The following is a 23,724-nucleotide window of genomic DNA, read 5'->3' on the forward strand; positions in this document are numbered from 1 at the left end:
ATACTGGCAGGCTCATCCAGTCGAGCAGATTCACTGACAAATTTACGATCAGTTTCCCCTCATAATTGCAATCTGTTCATGCAGGAAGAATGAGTGGCATGGGAAAAATTTGTTTGCTCCATTCCTTGTCTTTACTAAAATGTATGAAAACTAATGCAGTCAAAAAATAAGACTGTGAATCCGGGCCCAAGCACACATGCACAGTGCAAACGTATTGTTACCTCAGCTGATTGTGTGTGATGACAATAGAGTTAATTAGAAATTCAGACATTCTACTTTTTAACTTTAATCCATAAATACTGGACTGTATTTGTTAAATAATTCCAGCATTCACCAATCCATAACCCAAACTGTTGTTTTTAGTATTTAGAGTTTAGCTGCATTTGTTTGTGCTCTTACAGTGACTTATGGCTACCAAACTTCCCAATGAAAGTAGAGTTAAAAAAAAGTTAAGAAATATTTTAAAGAAAGCAGTTTGTGATGGTAATTGACCACTGTAAGGCCTGTTCATTGTAAAAATTGTTAGAATTCTTTAAAAATGTTGCACCTTTATTTCATATTTCACCATTCAGAAATCCAGAATACTTTTGAATCCAGAAGTACCTTTTTCCCAAGTATGCCAGTTTTTTGACAGTTGACCGTATTTTTGTGGATGTATGTAATTATCCTGGAAATGCCTCCTTTTTAGGACATATTTGGGAATGGCAAAATTGGAAGAGAGAAGTGCTGAAGAATATATGACAGCTGTAATGAAGTAGACACAAGGTTTGAACAATGGCAGTGAACACTGGGGAAAGTTGAATACGTAAGAAGTTTCCTTAAGTGGATGATGGAGATGAGGATGTGCTTCACCTTGGTAGGAACCTGTTTATAAGGTGGAGCCAGGATTCATGGACTTCATTGGTGTGTGAATGAGTGTCTGGCCTATTCACTGGGCGTGCTGTTGCTAAGTCTAACTCTTTGGTGCAGTGAGGATCAGGAGTTACATTTTTAGCAGTAAAGATACAGTACTTAATGTGAGGAGTGTAAGTTGAATTACTTGGAGAGGAAGGGTCATGGTGGGGAGTGAAGACTCAGTAGAGGTATAGATTCAGATGGAGAAATGGTGTGGAATGAGATATTAGAAAACAAGACACTGATAAATTTGAGGAAGACATGACAGATAGAAGGCCGTAGGGATGATGCACAGGAACAGCTGGTCCTGACTGGGAATAAGGCAAAGAAGATCGATAGGCCTTAGTCATATACTCTTTGTCCAGCACCTCACACTTAAGAGTTAATAGAAATGTGTTGAGGTGACTCAGAGCTACATGCAGAATGATTGAAAGTAGACAGAGAGGACAGAGATGAAGTTTTTTATATTCAGAACTTTAAAGATGAGCAGAAATAGTGGAAGGTAGTTCAATAAGACTTACCAATAAAATCCATGGGTTCACTATTGGTCTATATAGATTCTATGGCCCATCTCCATTTCCACGTGTACCATGTATTTATCATACCTTTCCTTAAAAATATTTATTGAGGGCGCACTCACTACATTCTCTGGGAAAAGGGTAGAATGACAGGCAAAAGTAGCAGTAAGTGTGCCATGCACAGTTTTCTCACAAATAATTTGTATATACTAAAATAATTTTTATATATAGTACTGCTTAATGCAGTCTTCATTTCAGGATAGCATTAAAAATAAGTGTATTGATATAAGCTGTACAGTAGTGTGAGTTATTATGCTGAAAAATTTGACAGCTTATCATGACTGCTGATTAATGAAATATAATGACATGGTTTTTACACACTTACCTTAGTAAGATACATTTTTTATTAGGGCATGACTTACAAGGAACTTTCCTATGAAATTTGGTTCCTTAATCCATATTACAGTTTGAGAGTTTAATTTACCATATGACAGATAAGTAGCCGATCATGTTCAGTTTGGTGAAATATGTGCATACAGTCAGTATTTGTAAATTATATGTATAAGATGGCAATGAAGTATGTACCTTTGGGATGAATGATGTATCGTAGTAACTTTTGTGTGTGTGTGTGTATGTGTGTGTGTGATAGCTTGCATAGTAATAAAAGACGAGAGGTATAACAGTTTCTGTATGGAGGCTCAGGCATTTTGTGTCAGTTTGTTGTGTTTGGGTTTTATGACTAGTACCCTGACAGAAGTTTGGGTGATAAGTAGTTGTTGAGAGGATTATTTGATTGGCTCGTGTTTTATTACATTAAGAGCCAAGTTATATCTGCAAAAGAAAGAAAACATTGTGACTTACAACAGTGACATTCTGTGTGGTGTGTGAGCTTTGTGTCTTCCCTTCCCACACAGACATACACACACTTTTTTAACGAACTGCACTGGTTTAGTGTATGTATGAGCAAATAGCTGTAATTATTAGCTTTTATAGTTTGTTGTTTTAGCCAAGTGGATTTTAATTATCAAAGCATCTCAGTTTCCAATTTTTCAGAGAAAAGGAAGCCACGTCAAGACAATCCCTCCATATCGTCCCGTCCCTCTGGAAGCCGGAGCTTCTGATGAGGATAAAGCCTCTGGTTCAATAGATTCCAGAGACCCTAAGTTAAAGAAGAGAACAGGGCGGCCACCAGGAGTGAAACCTTCATCAAGCCGGGAGGGAAAAATTGGTGACATGATAGGTCCTGGTAGCAGCAGTGGTAGTAGTGGTGGTAGTAGTGCAGGTGGGACACTGGAACGTCATGAAAGAGCTCCTACAAATGAAGACAATACTAGCTCAACACCTGGGAGCTCTGGATTAACCCTAGGAGGCAGTGTTGCTTCTTCCGTACCTCCCAACAAAATGGACAGAACCAATAAAGTGTCTGAAGCGAATGTTGGAGTGAGTTCCCCTCTTGTGGTGACAGTGACTACAAAACCCTTGGCCCCAGTGACAGTCAGTGCATTTGCCTCCAGCTCAACAACAAGTACTCCCCCTCTCTCTGCTGCCTCATCCTCCTCATTAACTTCAAGTTCTTCAACATTTCCCACATCATTATCCCCATCAGTATCAACATCTTACTCACTTGCAACAATATCAACATCCACATCATCAACAACAGTGACATCTCTCTCCTCTGCTGTCTCTACCCTAGCATCCTCATTGATAACATCTGTAGCCTCTTCTGTAGTAACCACAGCCCCAGTTATAGCTCGTCCCAAACTTTCCGAGTCCCACCCTCCAACTTCCACACCACAGGAGGCCCCTAGCCAGATATCCCTGCCTCATAACCACCTGAGCAGTCCAGCAAACACCCCACTTTCAACCGACACAGACAAGGACAGTAAGGATAAGCAACAGGACCGTAACAGAAAACTCCGTCGCAATGGCCCTCGAACTCCAAGTGGAAATAGTAACTTTGGTGATACAGAGTCAATTGTTTCCAATGATGAGGCCCAGTCTAGTGATTTGGTCTTGAATATATGTGAAGAAAAAAACCTGAGTGCGGAAAAAGAATCAAATAAAGTGCCAAGTAAACCTCTGGACTCTTCTGATGATGGTGGGAGTTTAAATGTGCAGTTCACCCCAAATATAAGTAACAAAAGTACCCCTGATCCATTCACACCAACATCAGCTGACTTTGCTACAAGTGAGCCAACAAAAAGAGGGAGGTAAGCAGCTGCTGGTACCATTTTTTATTTAGGCTGATTATACGATTGTTTACCAGTACCGATTGCTATTATTTATTGCACTGTAGATTGTTATTTACTGATCATGTTATTACTTACCAGCCTCAGTCATCCCTGAGTGGCATTATGTGAGCAGTAAACCCCAGCCATCCCTTGGATATAAACTTCCACAGGCTCAATCTGATTGGAGTGCCTGAATTACCCACTAAACCACCAGGTGCCATAGTTTGGTTATGTAGTTACCACCCAGCGTAATAATGATTTCCTGGTGCACGGGAAACCATTTGGCTTGTCACTCAATGTAGACTCATCCGCAGACAGAAGGAAGAGGAAAGAATGAAGGAAAGAAAGACTAACAAGGAAGGAAAAGAGGAAACCCCCTCTTGTTTAGAAATAGATATGAAAGACCAGACCTGTTTTAACTTGCCGCATGCCAGCAGACTTTGGACGCTTATGGAGCCGTGGTGCCTGCCAATTTTCGACCCCTCCCCCTTTTTTTTGGGGGGGAGGGTTAGAAATGATGAGAAAACATGAAGAACAACCATAAAAGTACTCATAGAAGCCATGTAGGTCGATTTTGAGGTCGATTCTCCCTGACCAGGCAGCTGAAAACTTCCGAGTAACACCCATAGACTACCGGCTGGCTCTGACACCCATTGAGTTGAGGTAGGAGATCTTCGTTACCTTCATTGGTAACTATGCTGTTCAAGCCAAAAACACTCTTGTTGGGTATGTAGATGATATAGGAAGGCCTAGAGAGGCCAGGAATATCCCAGTCAATTTTGTGGCACCTAAGTTGAATTTTCGAATTTTGGCAGATATATCAAATTGCTAACGTACATGAACGTCAACGGCACTGTCTGCACATATAGGGGCCGACATACATGTACGTTGTTGGCAGGGGGTGGGTTAAGCAGTAAGAAACAGACTGGAGGAAGAGGAGTTTGTACTGGAGGTGAGATTGTGGAGGAAAAAGTTAAAAAGTGGAGGTGAGAGGACTGAGTGGACACCATTGGGCAAAAATCTGATATTAAAACTGTCGAGTGCACAAATAGTAATAACGTGGTTCTGCCTGTTGAGCCTTGACATAAGCTGTGTTATTTAGGTGAGATAGTTTTGATGTTTAGCCAGAGATCATGCTTTCTGAATAAAAAATGAGAAATCTATGTGAAGAGCAGGTAGGTGAATTTACGTATGGTAGATGGAGTGTCAGGTTGGGGAAGAGTAGTGTAACTTTTTTTTTTTTTTTTTTTTTTTTTTTTTTTTTCTCGAGTGCTACTATATACCTCACAGGTTGATAGGAGCTTTAACCCCTCTGTGCTGGGCCGTTTATACTGCCATTGCCCTCTCAGTATGGGCAATTTTCCCAAAGTTGCATGTTTTCAAACCTTAACATCTCGAAAAGTATTGCAGTTAGGGAAGTATTAAAACCCATATTACTCAGCAATTCCTCTTCTTGCGAATAAAACCATCCCTGGGTCTGTAGGTGGTCGCGTTGTTGAGTAAGGACGTGAAGAATAATGTACTTTTTGGCTGCAGGGTAGGCTGTATTCGCGCGTGTGCGCATGACACCAACTTTCACTTTGCTTTCATCGTGATAACTTCTCCTTTACTAGATAAGCTAGACACAGTTGCATCCAAGACACTCCCTATGGCACTATCATTTAGCCCTTTCCTAGTATCTGTGTAAAGAAGCTTGGCAGGAGTGGATGAGGCAAGGGTCCACATAAAGCAGGAACTGAATCAGACAAGAGTCTTAAGAAAACATCATCCTACACCTGGCAGAGTCACAGAGACAACTGAATATGCTTGCCTCAGGTGCCGGGAGGCTATCCCCACCCTTTGGTGACGAGATCAAGTGGTGCCCACTTCAAACTGTGGCACAAAAACCCTTGTGATTATAGCCATCCCCTGACAGCCCCAATTCACCAATTTAGCGTCGGATATAACCATCTCCGAGTGGCTAGGGGTTAATATGTAGGTATCATATGCATAATCATAGGTTTAGGTTGCCAAAAATAGATCAGCTTAAAATTTTTGTATGGGATGGAAACCTAGGAGCTGAAACTACTGCAGTACTTGAATAGCGAAGGTCATGGTCAGTAGATGTAAGGGAAATACTGTGCTGTAACGTCATGGTGTGTGTCCCATTGCTGTGTGTAAATGAGGAGTTGGGAGGAATTCTACTGTGTAATTGACTTGTAGTGGAGAGGCCTGTAAAAGATGCCATTGTGTTAGTGGTAGACTGTTGGATGTAAAATTACCAGTGTGCGATATGTAGGGGTATATGGGTGTGAATGATTGAATAAAAGTGTTAGCTTAGGAGATGTCTGCATGGACTTTATGGAATTTTCATGTCTGGAGACATGTTAATTGTGGGAGATGGTGCATAGGCTAACTTCATTGCTAGAATAAGAAGTGGATGAAAGAGATTTAAGTACTTTTCACCTTTCTTGGCCTTGAAAGAGCTCTCCATTCTTGCCAAAGATCCATTATGCAAAACATTTGTGAAGTGTTATATATAAGAGACAAGGTAACATGTGCTGTAGATTGGCATTCACAAAAATTATTGGAATGTTGTGGTGGATGAGTTGGGTTTTACTGAGTGGCAGAACAGAGAAGAGCATGCAGCAAGAGAGAGAGAGCAGATGAAATATGAAAGAGGTGAGATATTTTGGTAGGTTGAGGTGGTTACAATTTGAGTTGAGGGAGGAGGAGGACTGGCTGAGGAGGTTCACATGTGAATGTGGGGGAAAGAATGTCCACAGATAGACCGAGGAAGACATGGAGTGAAATACTGCATAGAGAGCTGCCATCCAATGAAAGGGCACAGACATACAGATGCTAGAATGGTCAGTGATTTTTAAATGTGGATGTAATGAAAACCAACATGTTAGAACATGGTCAGTGAGGATTCTGGTATGTTGCTGGAGGTCCAAAGGTTGGCCCTGTGGGGAATATTTTTACATAATCCAAGTCCAAAATGAATCTAAATAAAGTTTTACAGCCATCTAAAATGCCACATACTGCCACTTTAAATCATTTTACTGGTACTGTAAATATGATGGGAGCCTAGCTTGGGCTGAGTTGTACCATATGTAAATGTTAACTGATTCTTTCTGTTGTCCAAAGATGATGATGGATAGCATTTTCAGACCATTGAATATAAAGGAGGCTTCTGCATTGACAAGTGTTTGTTGAGAAAAGATCATAGGAAACAAGAATATGCTTTCAGAGTTATGAATTGTCCAAGTGGATGAAGTATACATGTACTGAATGTACTGAAGTATGAACACACATTGACTGTGTTGCTTGTAAAGTATTCAGTGGTTTTGGTCAGAGTCTAGAGTCTGTTTAGGTAGTTACTGTATGGAAGGAAGAAAATAAATCATTGCTTTTGTTGATGAAGGAGCCATTTCCTTGTGAGTATGTAATGATGGACATTATTTGTTGTTTGATAGACTTTGAAGTGTTGTGAAGCAGCTTTTAAGATCTTAGCATAATGGGACTATCACAGGAAGGGGAAGGATAGACCAGAAGGAAAAGATTAATCAGTTCAGTCTGATGGCATGCTTTATATTTTATTCTTGTTACCATCTGATGATTTTATTCATCTAAGGAAGAGCTTTTGTTGATAGTGTTGATTAAAATTATACCAGTATCTAACCTGACCTCTTGGCAGTGCCTCCTTTAAGGTGTATAAAATTTTTTGAAGGTCTCAAGAATAAAATGGAAAATACATGTAGCCTATTGAAAGGAGTTAAGAAATGAGAGTGAAAGAACAGGACTTAGTGGGTATGTAATACTACTGGGGACATACTGCTGGTAGTATTCTCTAGCAGGAACCATTTCGGTTTTGTCACGAAGTCAGTGGTTATCATGACTGCTTGCTACCTGCACACATTTACAGTTTCCCTCATGGAAAGCCTTGTGCTACACACAACAACCTCTTTGCTAACACTGTGTGTTCAGAGCATTCTTTAAGCCCTCGTAGTCAACTGTGTCAGGTTGAGCAACCCCAGTCTGTCTGGCCAAGCAGACTCATCAATTGCAGGCAAGTAATTGCCCCTGCAGTGTTTGCTTGCTAGCTTTCATATGATCGTGTGAACAACTTTTTTTTTTCTCTGCCGGTACCGGTACTGTGCTTCGCTCATCTTATTTTCTTTGATGCTTTTGCATCATACATGTCATAACGTAATTATGTACAGTATCACAAGTACAGTACTCTGTTAGCATCTTCACATTCCGTTTGATGCCAAACATTCTGATTCCTCAGTGTTTTTATATTTTTCTTACTTCTTTTCATTACTTGAGAGAAGCTTGGGTGCATTCTCTGATTTTCAAATCCCATAGCTTTTTCACAACCTGAATCAGATTGCATACTTTCTTACTGCTGCACCAAAGCATTTCTTTCAAATCTCATCAACTCCTGCTGAATGCAACTCTTTCATCTTCTCTGTTTTATTGATTCATGTACTGCAAACCAAACACCCAACTTTTTCACCCGACATTTTTCCCCACCCTCCCCACCCCATGCTAGATATGAGGATAACAGTTTGTCTCTCCATAGCATCTTAAGTTTCTGAATTAATTTTAAATTTATAAGTTCTTTATACACCTCTATCAAAATTTCTGGATTTTTTCAGTGCCTGGTTGTTGATGTGGGCCTAGGTTCATCTGATCATGAACCCGGTGGACTGCAGGCTGAAGCTGCATTTCTCCCTCAGTCCAACATCCTCTTCTAGGGGGAAAGGGAGGGAGTTGACAGATGTTTGTAATATTGGGCAGTGGCGTTACCAACCTGATTATATCAGTTCCACTGCTTGGAGGCATTCCCCTCCAGCACTGTATTATATAGCACTTCCTCCTGTTGCAGTTGTCCATATTTAATTTTTTTTTTTATCCCTATTTTTTTCTTTCATTTTTTTATTGTGTGTGTCATGCTTGTAGTCTTGGTGCTTTTGTCGCTTTAAGATTTCAAGTTTTGTTTTGTTTATAAAGGGTCCAACATGCATGGATGCGTCAGCCTTGGTCAACTAATGGTGATTCCCCATGCTGTTCAGTATCTAGCAGATTCTCCATTGAGCCCCTTATCCTACACGTCACACTGTATTGCCTCATCCCAGATCTTTTTCAGCCTGCCTCGTGCAACTCTACCCTCAGTGTTCTCAGCTGTCACCCTCTGCACCCGGTTGTCATTCTCCATCCTCCTTACATGCCTAAACCATCTCAGTCTATCCATTCTCATCACAGTGTTAATTCAAGTCCCATCCTACCTCTTAACTCTTCATTTGCAATTCAAACATCTCCAGGCCTGTCATTCAAGGATGCACTGCACATCCATCTACTCATTTTCATCCCTGTGCAATTGAGCCATGAATATCCGCTTCCTTCACTGTCCAGGTTTCACTACCGCACAGCATTACACTCCTAACACATGCTGCAGACAGGGACCTGCTAGCATGCAGGGAGAGTCCTCTCATTGTCAGGAGAGGCAAGACCTGCCTGAACTTTTTCCAACCTCTTTTTACCCTAATCACAGAGGAAGCTCCAGACCTACCTCCAGCACATACCCTTTCCCCCAAATAACAGAACTCCTCAACACACTCAAGAGACTAACAAGGTCACATCTTTCCCACCTGTCAGTTTCTGCGTGCTCCCCCCTACACACTGCACACACAAATGAGCATTATTTCACACCCTACGAGTATCTCTGATACTGTTACATCTCTTATGTACCCACTTATCACATACACTGCACAAGATGGAATTATTTCCTGGCAGCTCAGTGGTAGAGCGCCTGACTCGGGACAGAAGGATAGTGAGTTCGCATCGCTCCCGGGTAAGCTGCTGTGGCGGGAAAGGTAGTGCTGTCCTGTCACCCAGCTGATTGTAGCAGCCATGGCTCAGTGGGTTAGAGCGTTCTGACCAAAGTGTCGGAGGTTCAGGTCCATCCAAGGGTCATTGGTAAACATCAGAAAGGGCATCCGGTCTTAAAGTGCTGCACACTCCAAAACCTAAGTCCTCTACTCAGGGGCAATGTCTTAGCTGTTATCGACAAAAGGGGACACGGCGGGGGGGCACTCTTGGAACAAACTGCGCCTGGCCACACTCCTGCTTTGACAGTATCACCACCATCCCTAGATACTATTTTATCAATTATTTTATCCATATTTTATCAATTATTTTATCCATGTTTACTATCAACCTCTTGTACTCCATTCCATCTCTACTTTCTAAATCTTTCCTCTGCTTCCCACTTATTGCATGTGATCAACACCAAGTCATCATACAACACCTCAAATGGGAGTCTTCTCAAGGGTAAATTTTAAGCATAAGATAGACAAAATTATATGAACATGGGTAATTTAATCTGTAACCTTCTTTGTGTTTTATTGTTTTTTTATGCATGTATATGTATTAGGTCTGGAAGTCAAGAACGTGGGCGACGATCAAAGCGTGGTGTGGGTAAGCGAGGCCGCCCTGGAGGTGGGAGAGATCTTGGGGGGCGTGACTCAGGGGCATCCTCCCCGGACTCCTTCACTAGTGAGGCCGCACCTGCACCTAAGCGTGGCAGGAAAAAGGCAGAGTCAAAAGAGTAAGTGGTTATACTGTGCCTTTGCAGTCGTAAATATCAGTTCCATTTCACTAGGATATATAATGAGACTTAACAGTGACTGAAAGCCAGTGATGAGGTCTAAGGAACCCAACAAAGCATCCAGAGTATTGTGAAGAGTTTTTTACTTTTTCAGCAAAATTGTGAAATAATATTGTTATCCACAACTGTCCTTAAGTATTATTTTTGCAGGATGTTCAGAAGTCAAGTTTTAAAATAGCTTTGGTAATTTCACTTGTTTATTGAAGCTCATGCAGTTACACGCTACACAGTACAGGTATAGGGTGTAGTATGTGTTGTTAAACTACTTGGATGTGTTTCGTGTGAGGTTGGGAAAAAAAATCATCATCATCTGACCTTCCCGTCTGAAGGATGGAGTGAGGCAGAATCCAGAGAGTAAGGAAAGAGAGTTTTTGAAAGTGGGAGAGCTGCCAGCAGGATTTTGACATCATGGGTCTTGTCAAAATTTGTAAAACCTCTTTGTCTGCTAGGACTGAGCTGGCCATTGGTGTTGTTGAAACTTGTGACAGAGGATAACTTGAACTTACAGGATCACATGTTTCAGAGTTTGTGGAGATGAAGTCCGGTGTGTGTTAGTGACTGTACGTCTTTTAGTACAGTATTTGACATTAATGGCATTCAGATCATTGTCACAGTACGTAGTGATTTTTTCCTTTTGACAGTTGCAGTGGTTTTGGACCAATGTAATGTTTGCAGTGACAGTAGATAATGTTTGATTTATTTTATATATATATATATATCCATCCATCCATCCATCCATCCATCGTCCAATCCTATGTTGCCCCATGAGGAGCGTAGGAGCCCGGAGCTAGGCAAGTTGGTCCTGACATGTAAGATGAGAGTGACCAGCCTCACCCATCCCTGAGTGGCATTACGTGAGCAGTAAGCCCCAATCACCCCTTGGATATAAACCTTCACTGGCTCAATCCGATTGGAGCTCCGTAATTACCCGCTAAACAACCAGACGTGAAAATTTGGTTATGTGGTTTCCATCCAGCGTAGTTAATGGTTTCCTGGTGTACAGGAAACCATTTGGCTCATCACACAGTGTAGAGTCACCCACAGGCAGAAGGAAGAGGAAAGAACGAAGGAAAGAAAGACAGAAGAGGGAGTGTACAGTCACCCGTAGGGTGGCTAGGTTTACGATGGAAGAGTTGGGGGGTGGGATGGGACTGGCATGTAATGGTGCTGTGATGAGGAGAGGTAGATTGAGATGGTTTGGGCATGTGGAGAGGATGGGGGATGATAATTGGGTGCAGAAAGTGAGAAGAGTTAATGTTGGGGTTAGAGTTGCGAGGGGTAGACCGAAAAAGACCTGGGACGAGGTCATTGAGTGTGACCTCAGGGTTAAGGAACTGAATAGGGAAGCTACTAGAGATCAAGCAGCATGGAGAGCCACCACTGGGTGACCAAGGCCTTCGCATGCAAGCATGTTGGAGCCTTCAAAAATGAAATGAATGCTTCACAATCTAGTCTAAATGGTTGTAACATTATCATGGCATAATCATAGTAGTGTGTTAGGAAGAACAGTTAATTGATTTCTTATAATAGCTAGATGACTCACAAAGTCAAATGTTGATATTACAGCAGTGAATAAGTGCTAAGATTGAAAGAATGAGGGTTCACTGTGTACTGTGATCTCTCAGTTATTCGGACGTTCATTAGCCAAACGTGTTGAGTATCTGGATGCTGGGCCTTGGCTCTATTAAACCATTATCTGAAAATGCTTGCTATTATCTGGACATAAAAGTGCCCGAAAACTTCGGCCGGCCAGCCGACCTGTCCAAACATTCAGTATCGTGGCCACTGGGCTCGAGTCGTGAGGGGGAAGTAGTCTGTAACCCACAACCAGAGCTAAAATGTCCTTCTGACCCTGTACTGAATGGTCAGAATCACAAGCTTGTCCTATCATTCCCAGCAAACCTCCAGCATCTGAGTAATACGACTGTAACCCACAAGTGATGTCAAAACATCCGTGCACGTTCCCCACTGAATGTCTAATATCGCTCAACCATGGGGTCTAAGTCTTTCCCAACCGCCACCTCCATCGAACACAGACCACGAGCCATGAGTAAATGTACGGCAAAAATGCCCATCCCCCTGTTGAGAGAAGAGGGAGAATCCTACCCACAGCCTTGCCTCTCCCCCCCCCTCCCTTCCCTCCTCCATACCCTCCCAGCAAGTTTTTTGCGATTAATTCGACTACTATTGATCGTATGGAAATTCTGTGGTGACCACAAGAAAGTTCGTGAAATTCTGCATCTAGACATAATTATGCTTAACTCTTGAAAGATGCCAGCAAAATTTTGAATTATGATGGTGGGAAGTTATAATAAAGTAAGTTTTACCCTTGAACACTTTATTCCTGCTTGAATTTCGTACTCGTACTTGTAAGTTTTATTTGTTTTTATTAGCTTATAGTATAAACACCAGCGAAGATGATGGTATATGATTTATACCAATACTGTATAACTAATTTACGGTGGCATATTTGACCGTGGAGTTTTTTTTTTTTTTTTTTTTTGCTGGAGCAATCACTTGACGCAGACAACAGATTTTCAAACAGTTGTCAGTTTTTTTGTGGATTTTTGTTGTTTATGCACTGTTTTCATGATGTTCATCATTAATATGGATAATCATAAGTGTTTTGATGTCTAAATATGGCAAATTGACCTGAAAACAGTGCCAAAATTAGGAGTACTGTACATACAGTCGTGTATAGGTAGGGTGTTTTTTGGTTTTCAGTGTTTTTTTTTTTTTTTTTTTTTTTTTTTTTTTTTTTTTTAATGGTTTTCTTGGTGTTTTGCCTTACTTTGCATATTCCTATGTGTGTTTTGATGTCTAAATATGGTAGATTGACCTGAAAACAGTGCCAAAATTAGGAGGGGTACTGTACATACAGTCATGTATAAGTCGGGTGTTTTTTTATTTTCAGTGTGTTTTTTTTATGGTTTTCTTGGTGTTTAGCATTACTTTGGATATTCCTATGTGTGTTTTGATGTCTAAATATGGCATATTGACCTGAAAACAGTGCCAGAATTAGGAGGGGTACTGTACATACAGCGGTGTATAGTTTTTTTTTTTTTTTTTTTTTTTTTTTTTTTTTTTTTTATAGCATTACTTTGGATATTCCTATGTGCATTTTGGTGTCAAAATGTGGCAGATTGACTGGAAAACAGTGCCAAGATTGGGGGGGGTATTGTACATCTTGGTGTATAGTTTTTTTTTTTTTCCTGGTGTTTAGCATTTCTTTGGATATTCCTGTGTGTATTTTGATGTTGAAATATTCCTGAATGACTGGAAAACACTGCCAAATTAAGCATAGGGACTGTACAAATAAGTTAGGTATAGGTTGGAGGTGGGTATAGGTGGGGTCTGGGTGTGGTAGGGAAATAGTGTTCATTATCTGGATGTTGCCACTATCCAGACATGCCTTTGACTTTATTATGTCTGGATAAATGAGGGATTACTGTATTTAAAGTGGTAGTTTAAGGCTAGCAGTACATTACATAGGTGAATCTTAATTTGCATTAGAGCCTTCATTTATAATGGCCTTATTATGTGATGAGACATTTTTGGGGTGTAAGTTTCAACACATATGCTCTATCATTTCAGCCAATTATCCTCAGTCATCACTAATGGCATTGGTGCCAATACCCTTTTATTGGGAAATGAGTTAAATCCGGCATCTGCAGTGGCTCAGAAGATGACAGATACTCTTCATGCTGAACTTGAAGCGCATTCCATATACAAAGATGAAGATAAGATGCTTGTTGGACCTGCCCTTCCAGGGAAGAAGGAGGTATGTAACATTTTGTTTTGTTTCCCAGGTCCTGAAAATAATAGTCACCTTTAACCCCATGAATGCTTTGACATTGTTTCAATTTATTCTTGCTGCTACAGCAGTTTTATTCAGTGAAGAATAATGGCCTAGTATTGAAAGATTTAATGAGGACAAGAACCCTAAGCATCAACATTTAGAACTTCATTTATTTACGTAACACCATTGTTTTATGATTAGGATGTGCTTCTGAAAACTGACATGATAAAATTAATCTTTTAGAAATCATATAAGGGAGGAAAATGATCATGTAATGAGAAATTGTGCACCACAGCGATGGTTTAAGTGAATAAACTCACTACAAAAATTCTAAAATTCTTTATTCTTCTTGATCATATAAGCAAATGATTGTATTCTGTGTGATTATATAACATGGATGTGCTGTATATGTTTATTGCTTTGTATACAGTACATGATATAATTACTTTTATGCTGGCAGAACAATGGGAGTAATATCAGTGCAAGCAACCAGCCACCACCGTTTCCTCAGAGCTTAGAACAGCTCCTGGAACGACAATGGGAGCAAGGCAGCCAGTTCCTCATGGAGCAAGCACAGCACTTTGATAGTAAGTGAATGAAAACATAAGTTAGTATGGGCATGAGAATGTGTTGCAAATACACAGAATGAAGTGAATTGATTGGGGATGTCACAGGAAAAAGATTGCTAGCAGCAGCAGAGAAAAGTAGGTGGATGATTTATTGGTGAGAAAATGTGTAATGGAAGAAAAAAAGTTGTGAGAAAAATTAAAGGGTGGAGCAGCCTAGAGACTCATTGGTCATGGCCATCCCCTGTGGGAGAGTTCTCTGGATGGGTAAGGCATTTCTTTTTGTTAATTTCATTGTACACTCTTAATACTATACTTTGCACTGTCAGTGTTTTCTTAAAGTATTAAAGTGTTCCTGGATGTACAGTACTACTTTCATGTGTTTATTTTCTTGTTTTGGGGCCTTACCTTGCTTTATCATCAACCCACCCTTGGATGGGATAAATAGCAGATTCAGTTAAAATTATATTGAAGTTCTGTTTATGCACTCGTTTGATTTAATTATTGGTTGTTTAGTACCCACCCTATTATTTTTGTAGGAACCCGCTTTTGTGTGTGTATGTTTGGGGGAGTTGGGGTTTGCAGTGATCAGAGTGCATTCTAAAATGGATGTGATGCAGTCATGAGCAGGTTCATATCTTAAATTTGTTATTGAGGTAAAGTCACAGGAAATGTGTGTTAACCTTCCTCAGGTAGACCTACAGTTTGCTTATAGCTTCGGTACACCAGGGTCTGTCAGACCCAGCTTTAAAAAATACTGTAGTGTCACACATTTTATATAATGAATTCCTGAATATCCTACAATGTATTAGGTCTTATCAGTTACAAAACTATGTGAATAAGTTTTAATTCATTGAACTCCACATATTTTTAAAAATAATTATGAAAAAAAAGCCAAACTAAATTTTTTTTTTTTTCCCCATACACGAAAACAAAGAAAACTATGAGTCTAGCACTTATGTCACAACATGAGGGATGGAGGACCTTCATTATGGGCATAGTGGATCCCACACAACACAAAATCAACTTGCAGACTCATAGTGAAAAATTCTCCCCCTTCTCAGGTACACATGGGCCTCATTGACCTGACATGGAATTCTGAGTGATATATTGCAAAAACAGAGACACGAAAGTAACCCCCCTACACCCTGCATGGGCACAAAATGTTAGGAAGCTATTGAGAAGGACAGGGATCCCAGGCATCTATAAGTTACTGAACTATACCATAAAAAAATTGCCCAGGTCTGTAAGACCCAGGTGTACCTGAGGAGAGTTATCTGTGACCACACTTGCCAGGTTTTAGCCTTTCAAAGGAGAGATGGAGAATTACAAATTGTTTGAAAATGAGGTAATGGGCAGTGTTTAGAGGGGTCATTTATGCATGAGAGAAGTGAAAAAGAAGTGTGGCATAAAAGATTTATTTGGATTAGTTGAGAGACATTAATACAGAAAAGATTTGTCTTATGGAGATCCAAAAATGGGTGGGTAGTTTGTGCTTAATTATCAGTTTGAAGTGGTTTAATAATAGTTTGGAGGATGACATGTTAAGGGTTTGTCATTGAGGAATTGATAGTAATGCACTTGTATTTCCCAGTTGCATCATTGCTGTCATGCCTGCATCAGCTGCGACAGGAGAATGTCCGCTTGGAAGAAACGGTTAGTTCACTAATTTCAAGAAGGGACCACTTGCTGGCAGTCAATGCCCGGCTTTCTGTGCCTCTCAGCTCTCCCACCCCTGCCAACAATTCCTCCCCTGGTGGTCCAAACCCACCCCCAACCTCCATCTCCTCGGGGTCGTCGTCTTCCTCTTCTGCAGGCAGTGCAACACACACAACCCACACATCTGCCCCTCGGCCTTCCAGTCATGGGCCAGCACCTCTTCCACCACGACCACATTCTCAGGGACACCACCCCCCAGGTCAGCTGTTTTGTACACTTTTAGGTGCTTGCATGTGTGTTTGTTTATTAAATCAGATTATTGAAAACAGTATTATAATGTTGGATAAATTTAAGCATGTTATGAGCTGTATTGTTATGAGTCACTTCATGAGAGGACAGGACAACTACTTTGATGTGATGGGGATTTTCATTTTTTTTAATGGAATTTTAACTGTAGCTCAGTGGCAGAGTTAATTATATACTATGACTACATCCTTTCCATAGCCAATCATGTCTTGTTTTGACCCAGCATTCAGAGTGGAGAGAGAACAGTTTTAGACCAAACTAAAGTGGACAGATTATAATATGTTAACTTGTTCACCTCCATCAGCAACAGTTTCTGGTGGAGGGAGCCATGCAGGAGGGCCTCCCCCTGGTGGTGGAGGAGGTGGAAGCCATAGAGGTGCATCTCCTCATGACCGGCGTGGACCTTCACCTCATGACCGCAGGGGCACATCCCCACATGACAGAAGGGCACCACCCCCACCAGTTCCATTGGAGAATGGTCTTGGAGAACCAGAGTATCGGTACAGAAGCCCTGGCACTGAACACCGGCAGCAGTCACCTATGTTACCACCAGGAGCACAGCCTAGTCCTACACAGTTAAGGTATATCAGCACGTGAAACATTTGCAGTTAAAGCTCAGGGAAGAAAGGTGGCTGTGATAAACAGAGGGCTGAGTTTGGAAACTGCTAAAGGATTGTACAGAGTAATTCACTAATGTCAGGCCCCAGTATACTGCCAGTATATTCATTATTAGTCATCATCACCATCATCATCATCATCATCATCATCATCATCATCATTCATCATCATCATCATCATCATCATCATCATCATCATCATCATCCGGACCTCCTTTCCCACCTTAGGGCAGGGTGAGGAGTAGCAGTGTCCAGACAACCCAAATTTGCCCAATCCAATGGGCCACGTTTCCATTCACTCATCATTCAAGCCCCTGGAATCTTGGCTCTATTGGATACGCCAAAAACATTCACCACGTACTGTAGCTTCACATAAACATATCTGTTTGAGTCAATTATTAGTACACAAAAATGAAACTCTGTATATGCGCAGTCAACCCTCATGTGATCAAAAAACACAAGTTGTATTGGACTGCCACTATGTGCTCAAACCTACCCCCCACCCCCCCATACAGCCATGCTAGAAGTTTATAACTATTTATTCTCCAACCTACAGTTTTGCATCAACATCCATACTGTACATCTATATCCCCAGTACTCCTGAGTAGTTGTACTGCCTGTAAACAAGGCAGGCAGAGGCAAAATGAATAGTTACTGTATTTCATGAATACTTTTCTTCACTTTACATTTTGAGATAGAAATACTGTATACTGTTTAGCAGTACAATGTATAGATAATTTTCTTCCCTACATATTGGAAAAAACAAAAAAAGTTGCTGTAGTTCAGTTAGAAATTATATTATGAAAGTAAATGTTACCAGGCCATGGGAGCTGCTGCTGGTGTAAATAAGACTGAGACAAATTTAATAGTTATTTCACTAATTCTTTAATTCATTCCAGTTTTTGAGAGGGGAATGTACTTTATTTTGGAATAATGTACTGAAAGATAGTTGTAGATTTCCATCCCTGCGTATGGGTAGAAAAACGGTCGTTGTTGCCCAGTGGAGAAGACTGCCGTCTGTATTTTGCTTCTACTCCCTAATTCTTTTCCACAGTACTCCTGAGTAGTTGTACTTCTGTTATTAGTGTAAACAAGACTAGCAATAGCTTTTATAAAACAAACATATCAATTGTCATTTTGCTGGACGCAACCTGCATCATCTGATAACGAGCTGTTGGATTTTGGTTGGACGCTATCCGAGTCAGATGGCAATGAGCGGGTGGAATTTGTGCCGACACCTCACTCACAAGGGTTAAGCTGTCAGTAATAGTACAGTACTATGATTAACCCTCTGTCATTAGAAATTAAAGCAGCATCCATGTGAAATATAACATTTCCACCAGTGTGGTGCTGAGTGGCCATTACACTGGTTGAACTAGGGACTGATCCGTTCATGATGTCCTGCCTGATAAATGAGTGTGTATTATTAAATATTTTTATGCCTTTGAGGCTACCATAAGAGAAAAATATTAAAAGCAATCCCCAGACACTGTGTTAAAAGGAAACATTTGTACAGAGATTGCAGCAGTCTGAGAAGATATGTTGCACAAAGCATTTTGTAGAATGGAACACAGGGTTCACTGTGTTCAAATTTTTAGTGAGACCACTTTCTGTGCTGAAGAAGGAAGCCTTCACATTGTGGGCTTAGTATAACAAAGTTCTGCTAATTGGTTATACATATGTCCCTCTTCCGTCCTGTTCATGGCACCCTCAGATGGACCTTTTTCAATGAAGTGGGGAACTTCAGTCAGCAGTCTACCAGGTTCACTTACATATGAGCCTGGGGCCACAACAACAGTGTAAGACCACTTTCAGCATATAATGTAATTGGGGATAAATTTTTGTGAACTGAAGAAAGTAAGTAGTATATTTCACAAATCTTTCCATTAATAATGAAAATGTGGACATAATTCTGAGGTCTTAATGTAGTGAAGCACTCTGTTTGAAGGTGTATTGGTGCCCACATTATAATGTATATGGGTATGAAAATTTGGTATTCTATCTATATACCTAGGCTGCTTCCCCCAAGGAAAGGGAGGTAGCCGAGACAGGACGACACACTCCCCATGTACTCATCCATTCAAACACATTCATTCGCATCTTAGTCCCAAGGGGAGAACGGACAGATCCTCACCGCACCACTCCGCACAAGGGTCAACTGCGCAATGCAATCAGTGACATCCGCAGCAGGGCCCGACAGCAGAGCTGGTTTACCCCTGCCACATCATAACAGACCCATCCCCTTACCCGCACCTGACCTGACTAGCTGATCAGACCAAATGCGGGAGAATATCCCCTCAGGGCTGCGTCATCACTTATTCATTCACAATTTCTCTCCATTTATTTCTGTCACGCACAGCCACTCTTCCTTGCTCAACAGACATCCCTCTCGCATCCAGTGCTCTCTTCACACTGTCCGTCCATCCTATTCGTGGTCTTCCTCTCAGCCTTACACCTCTCACGTCAGGTCTAGGTATCTTTTTCACCAGTCGCTCATTATCCATTCTCTCCATATGCCCAAACCATCGCAACACCCTCTGCTCAACTCTACCAGCCATCTCCCAAATAACTCCAGTTCTCCTTCGCACTTCATCATTTCGCACTCGATCCATACGCGTCACTCCACACATACTCCTCAGACACCTCATCTCCATTACATTCAAACTTTTCCTCTCTGCTACACCCATATTCCATGTTTCAGCCCCATATAACGCAGTCGGTACCACAACACCCTCATACAACCTTCTCTTTACATCCATTCTAAGCGAACGACATTTAAACACTTTTTTCATTCCTCCCAGCACCTTTCCTACTTCATTTATTCTAAACTTCACTTCTGCATCTATTCTTCCATCCACAGCAACATGTGACCCTAGATATTTAAAACACTCTACCTCCTCAAGCAACTCGCCATTCAAAGCTATATTCATCTCCCTACCATCTACCAACCTCGTACACTTCATCACTTTACTCTTATTCTCACTTACTTTCAATTTCCTTCTTTCACACACCCTTCCAAACTCCTCTGCCAACTGTCTCAATCTCTCCTCTGAATCAGCCACCAGTGCAGTATCATCTGCAAACAGCAGCTGCTTCAGATTCCACTCTCCACCATCAACATTCACCAGACTCAGACCTCCACCTAAAACTCTTGCATTCACCTCCCTTACAACACCATCCATGTAAATATTAAACAACCAAGGCGACATCACACATCCCTGTCGCAGCCCCACTCTCACAGGAAACCAGTCACTCACAGCATTTCCCACTCTTACACACGCTCTACTATTTACATAAAAACTTTTCACCCCTTTTAGTAACCTACCATCAAGTCCATACAATCTTAAAACAGTCCACAAAGCCTCCCTATCAATTCTATCATACGCTTTCTCTAAATCCATGAATGCCCAAAACACATCCTTGCCTTTCGCTAAATACTTTTCACACCCTTGTCTCACAGCAAACACCTGATCCACGCATCCCCTCCCTCTCCTAAAGCCACACTTGTCTTCACCAATTACTCCCTCTGTACCCTTTCTAACTCTCATAATTAACACTCTACCATAAACCTTACCTACAACACTTAACAGACTTATACCCCTAAAGCTAGTACATTCATGCTTATCACCCTTGCCTTTATACAACGGGACCACAGAAGCACTTGCCCAGTCAGTTGGCACCATACCTTTCACAAAGCACACATTCAACAATCTTACTAACCAGTCAACAATGGTCACTCCACCACTCTTCAGGCATTCAACAGCACACCCATCCATACCTGCAGCTTTCCCTGTTTTCATCTCCTTTACTGCCTTCTCCACTTCCTCCTTTGTGATCAAAGAATCATTCAACTCTCCCAACACATTTATTCCTTGCACCCTTCCATCTGCCACAATCTCAGCCACCCTTTCCTCCTCTACATTTAACAATCTTTCAAAATACTCTGCCCATCTCTTCCTTACTGCATCCATCTCAATAAACATCCTTCCATCCTCTGCTTTTACTCGTTCTTCCTTCCCAGACTCTTCCTTTCGCACCCTTTTCACCTCCTTCCAAAACATTTTCTTATTCTGTTGAAAATTCTCTGTAAGCCGCCTACCCCACCTCTCATCTGCTGCCACTTTAGCATCACGCACAGCCCTTCTCGCCCTATTCCTCTTTTCCCTATACCTTTCATATGACATCTCATCCTTCCTCTGCAGCCACACTTCATATGCACGTCTCTTCTCAGCCACAGCCATACTTACTTCGTCGCACCACCATTCACTTCCTTTTCTTACACCACCACCCACACGTCTCACACCACACACCTCTTCTGCATGCCCCACCACAGCACTCTTAAACAACTGCCATTCCTCCTCCACACTGCCATTTTCCTGATCTTTCAGTGTGTTCCACTCATCTTTCAATTTTTCCTGATACTCTATCTTTTTCTCTCTTTTATCCAACTCACTCACTTTCAAAACCTCCCTGCCACACCTAACCCTCCTAGCTCTCACCCATCTCTTACCTACTCTTAACTTTCCCTCCACCAGGTAGTGGTCAGACATACCTCCACCCTCCCCTCTCAGAACTCTCACATCCAACAATCTTCCTATTACATTCCTAGACACGACCACAAAGTCCATCAAAGCTGTATCAACAACCCTTCCACCCTCCTGTCTCACCCATGTATACTTATAAATATCTTTCTTCTCAAACAGCGTATTTCCAATCACCATCTCTCGCTCAACACACATCGCTATCATTCGTTCCCCATTTTCATTTCTTCCAGGCACACCATGCATACCAACTACACCTTCAGCTGCTACATTTCCCACTCTAGCATTCAGATCTCCCATCATTACCACATTCACATTCGCTCCAAAACTCTGCAGACACTCATCAACATCATTCCAGAAAGACTCCCTCTCTTGTTCATCCCTTTCACTACCAGGCCCATATGCACTCACAAACACCCACAACTCACGTTCAAATTTCGCTTTCACCCACATCAGTCTCGATGACACCTCCTTCCATTCAGTCACACACTGCTGTACTTCCGGACTCACTAACAAGGCCACACCTTCTCTTGCCCTTCCTCTATCAACACCTGACAATCTTCCATTCACACTTCCAAACATAGACTTACCCTTCCCTTTCATCTTTGTTTCACTCAAAGCAAACACATCCAACTTTCTTCTCACAAACATTCTTCCAATCTCCTCCCTTTTAGCCTCAATTGTACTACATCCACGCACATTCATAGACCCAATCTTCAGGGTACGGGGATAACTCCATCCCCCATCCCTTCCTCTGGCCTGTCTCTTTTTAGGAACTAAAAAACAGAGGATGGGGTCCCTAGTCCCCTCACCCCTCCCCTTTTAGTCGCCTTTTATGACACGCAGGGAATACGGTGGCAGTATTCTTCCTAACACAACCTGGCCGCAGAGTAGTAGTACTACCCCATAGTGCGGCCAGATTGTGTCCCCCCCGCCACAGGGGAGAAATTTGGTATTGTATTTTGAAAAGTCAACAATGAGAGATGTGAGAATGGAACTGCTAAGCAATGTTTGTTGGTTGAGGAGGGTTGGTAGAATAAAAGCATCATGATTGTGAAAATTTCATATTAAAGATAAATGGTAGAAGTGAATATGATTTGATGATGTGATCATATGGAAAGAAGAAATTTAGATAGGGTTGTGGGATGGAAGAATTATACCCACAAAGAGAGTATGTTTATTAAGATGTTGCAGTTATGACTTGACTTGGATCATTTTCAGGGCCATTCATAGTGCAGTGAAATCGAGACATGAATGTGTGAGAAATTTATTTCTGTATGACAGTGAGGCTTGGCTTGAGAAAAGAGGGTACATGCAGTGTGGAATGCACAGAAATGATAATGCCATAATAAATGAGAAGGTTCTCTGTGAGAGGAAAATTGAGAGGAGGAGGGAGGGGAAGTGCTGATTGGGGGTCATATTTTTTAATGTGGAGGGAAGACTACCCAGAAGCAGACTAAGCACGATGTGGGACAAGGTCCTTTGTGTAGATCTCTAGGCTTGGGTATTGAGCTAGAGAGTAGCTCAAGATCATGACACATGGGGAGCTGCCATTGAGTGAAAAGACCTGCACATGCTCGTGTGGTTAAGGATCTATAAATATAGAAAAATTATATATGGCAGTGAGTTTAAGGTGGGAGGAGGTGTGGTAGGTCAAGAAGATGGATGAATATAAATAGGTGAGTGTGATGTAAAGTATGAAGTTGCAGAAGCTGAAGAATTGACAAAGGTTGGAAATGGTTGGTAGTTGTTTCTAAAGACTGGAATGATTTTGTGGCATGTTTTACTGGGCATGCTCTTGATAATTGTCCAACTTTTATGCTTTCTCTATTTATGTGTCAGGATATTACCACACCTAGCTTTTTGGTGGGAATAAGAGTTGAGATGATATTAATAATATTTTTCATAGACATTTTCTTTCATAAGTTTTTATTCTTT

At 41.4% G+C, this 23,724-nt stretch overlaps 1 protein-coding gene across 1 annotated transcript in view; it reads left to right on the forward strand.

The window, feature by feature from the left end:
- LOC145408058 (uncharacterized) overlaps positions 1-23,724 on the forward strand; it is a 49,468-nt gene that overhangs the window by 16,566 nt on the left and 9,178 nt on the right. The window contains exons 5-10 of the mRNA XM_080278859.1: positions 2,466-3,622; positions 10,065-10,238; positions 13,893-14,079; positions 14,558-14,684; positions 16,258-16,581; positions 16,933-17,209. Of these exons, the coding sequence (XP_080134985.1) occupies positions 2,466-3,622; positions 10,065-10,238; positions 13,893-14,079; positions 14,558-14,684; positions 16,258-16,581; positions 16,933-17,209 (2,246 nt within the window). The remainder of the gene's footprint in view (positions 1-2,465; positions 3,623-10,064; positions 10,239-13,892; positions 14,080-14,557; positions 14,685-16,257; positions 16,582-16,932; positions 17,210-23,724) is intronic.

Source organism: Coenobita brevimanus, chromosome 75 (genome assembly GCF_032717465.1).
Source record: "Coenobita brevimanus isolate Jiangsu-jjx chromosome 75, ASM3271746v2, whole genome shotgun sequence".
Lineage (NCBI taxonomy): Eukaryota > Metazoa > Arthropoda > Malacostraca > Decapoda > Coenobitidae > Coenobita > Coenobita brevimanus.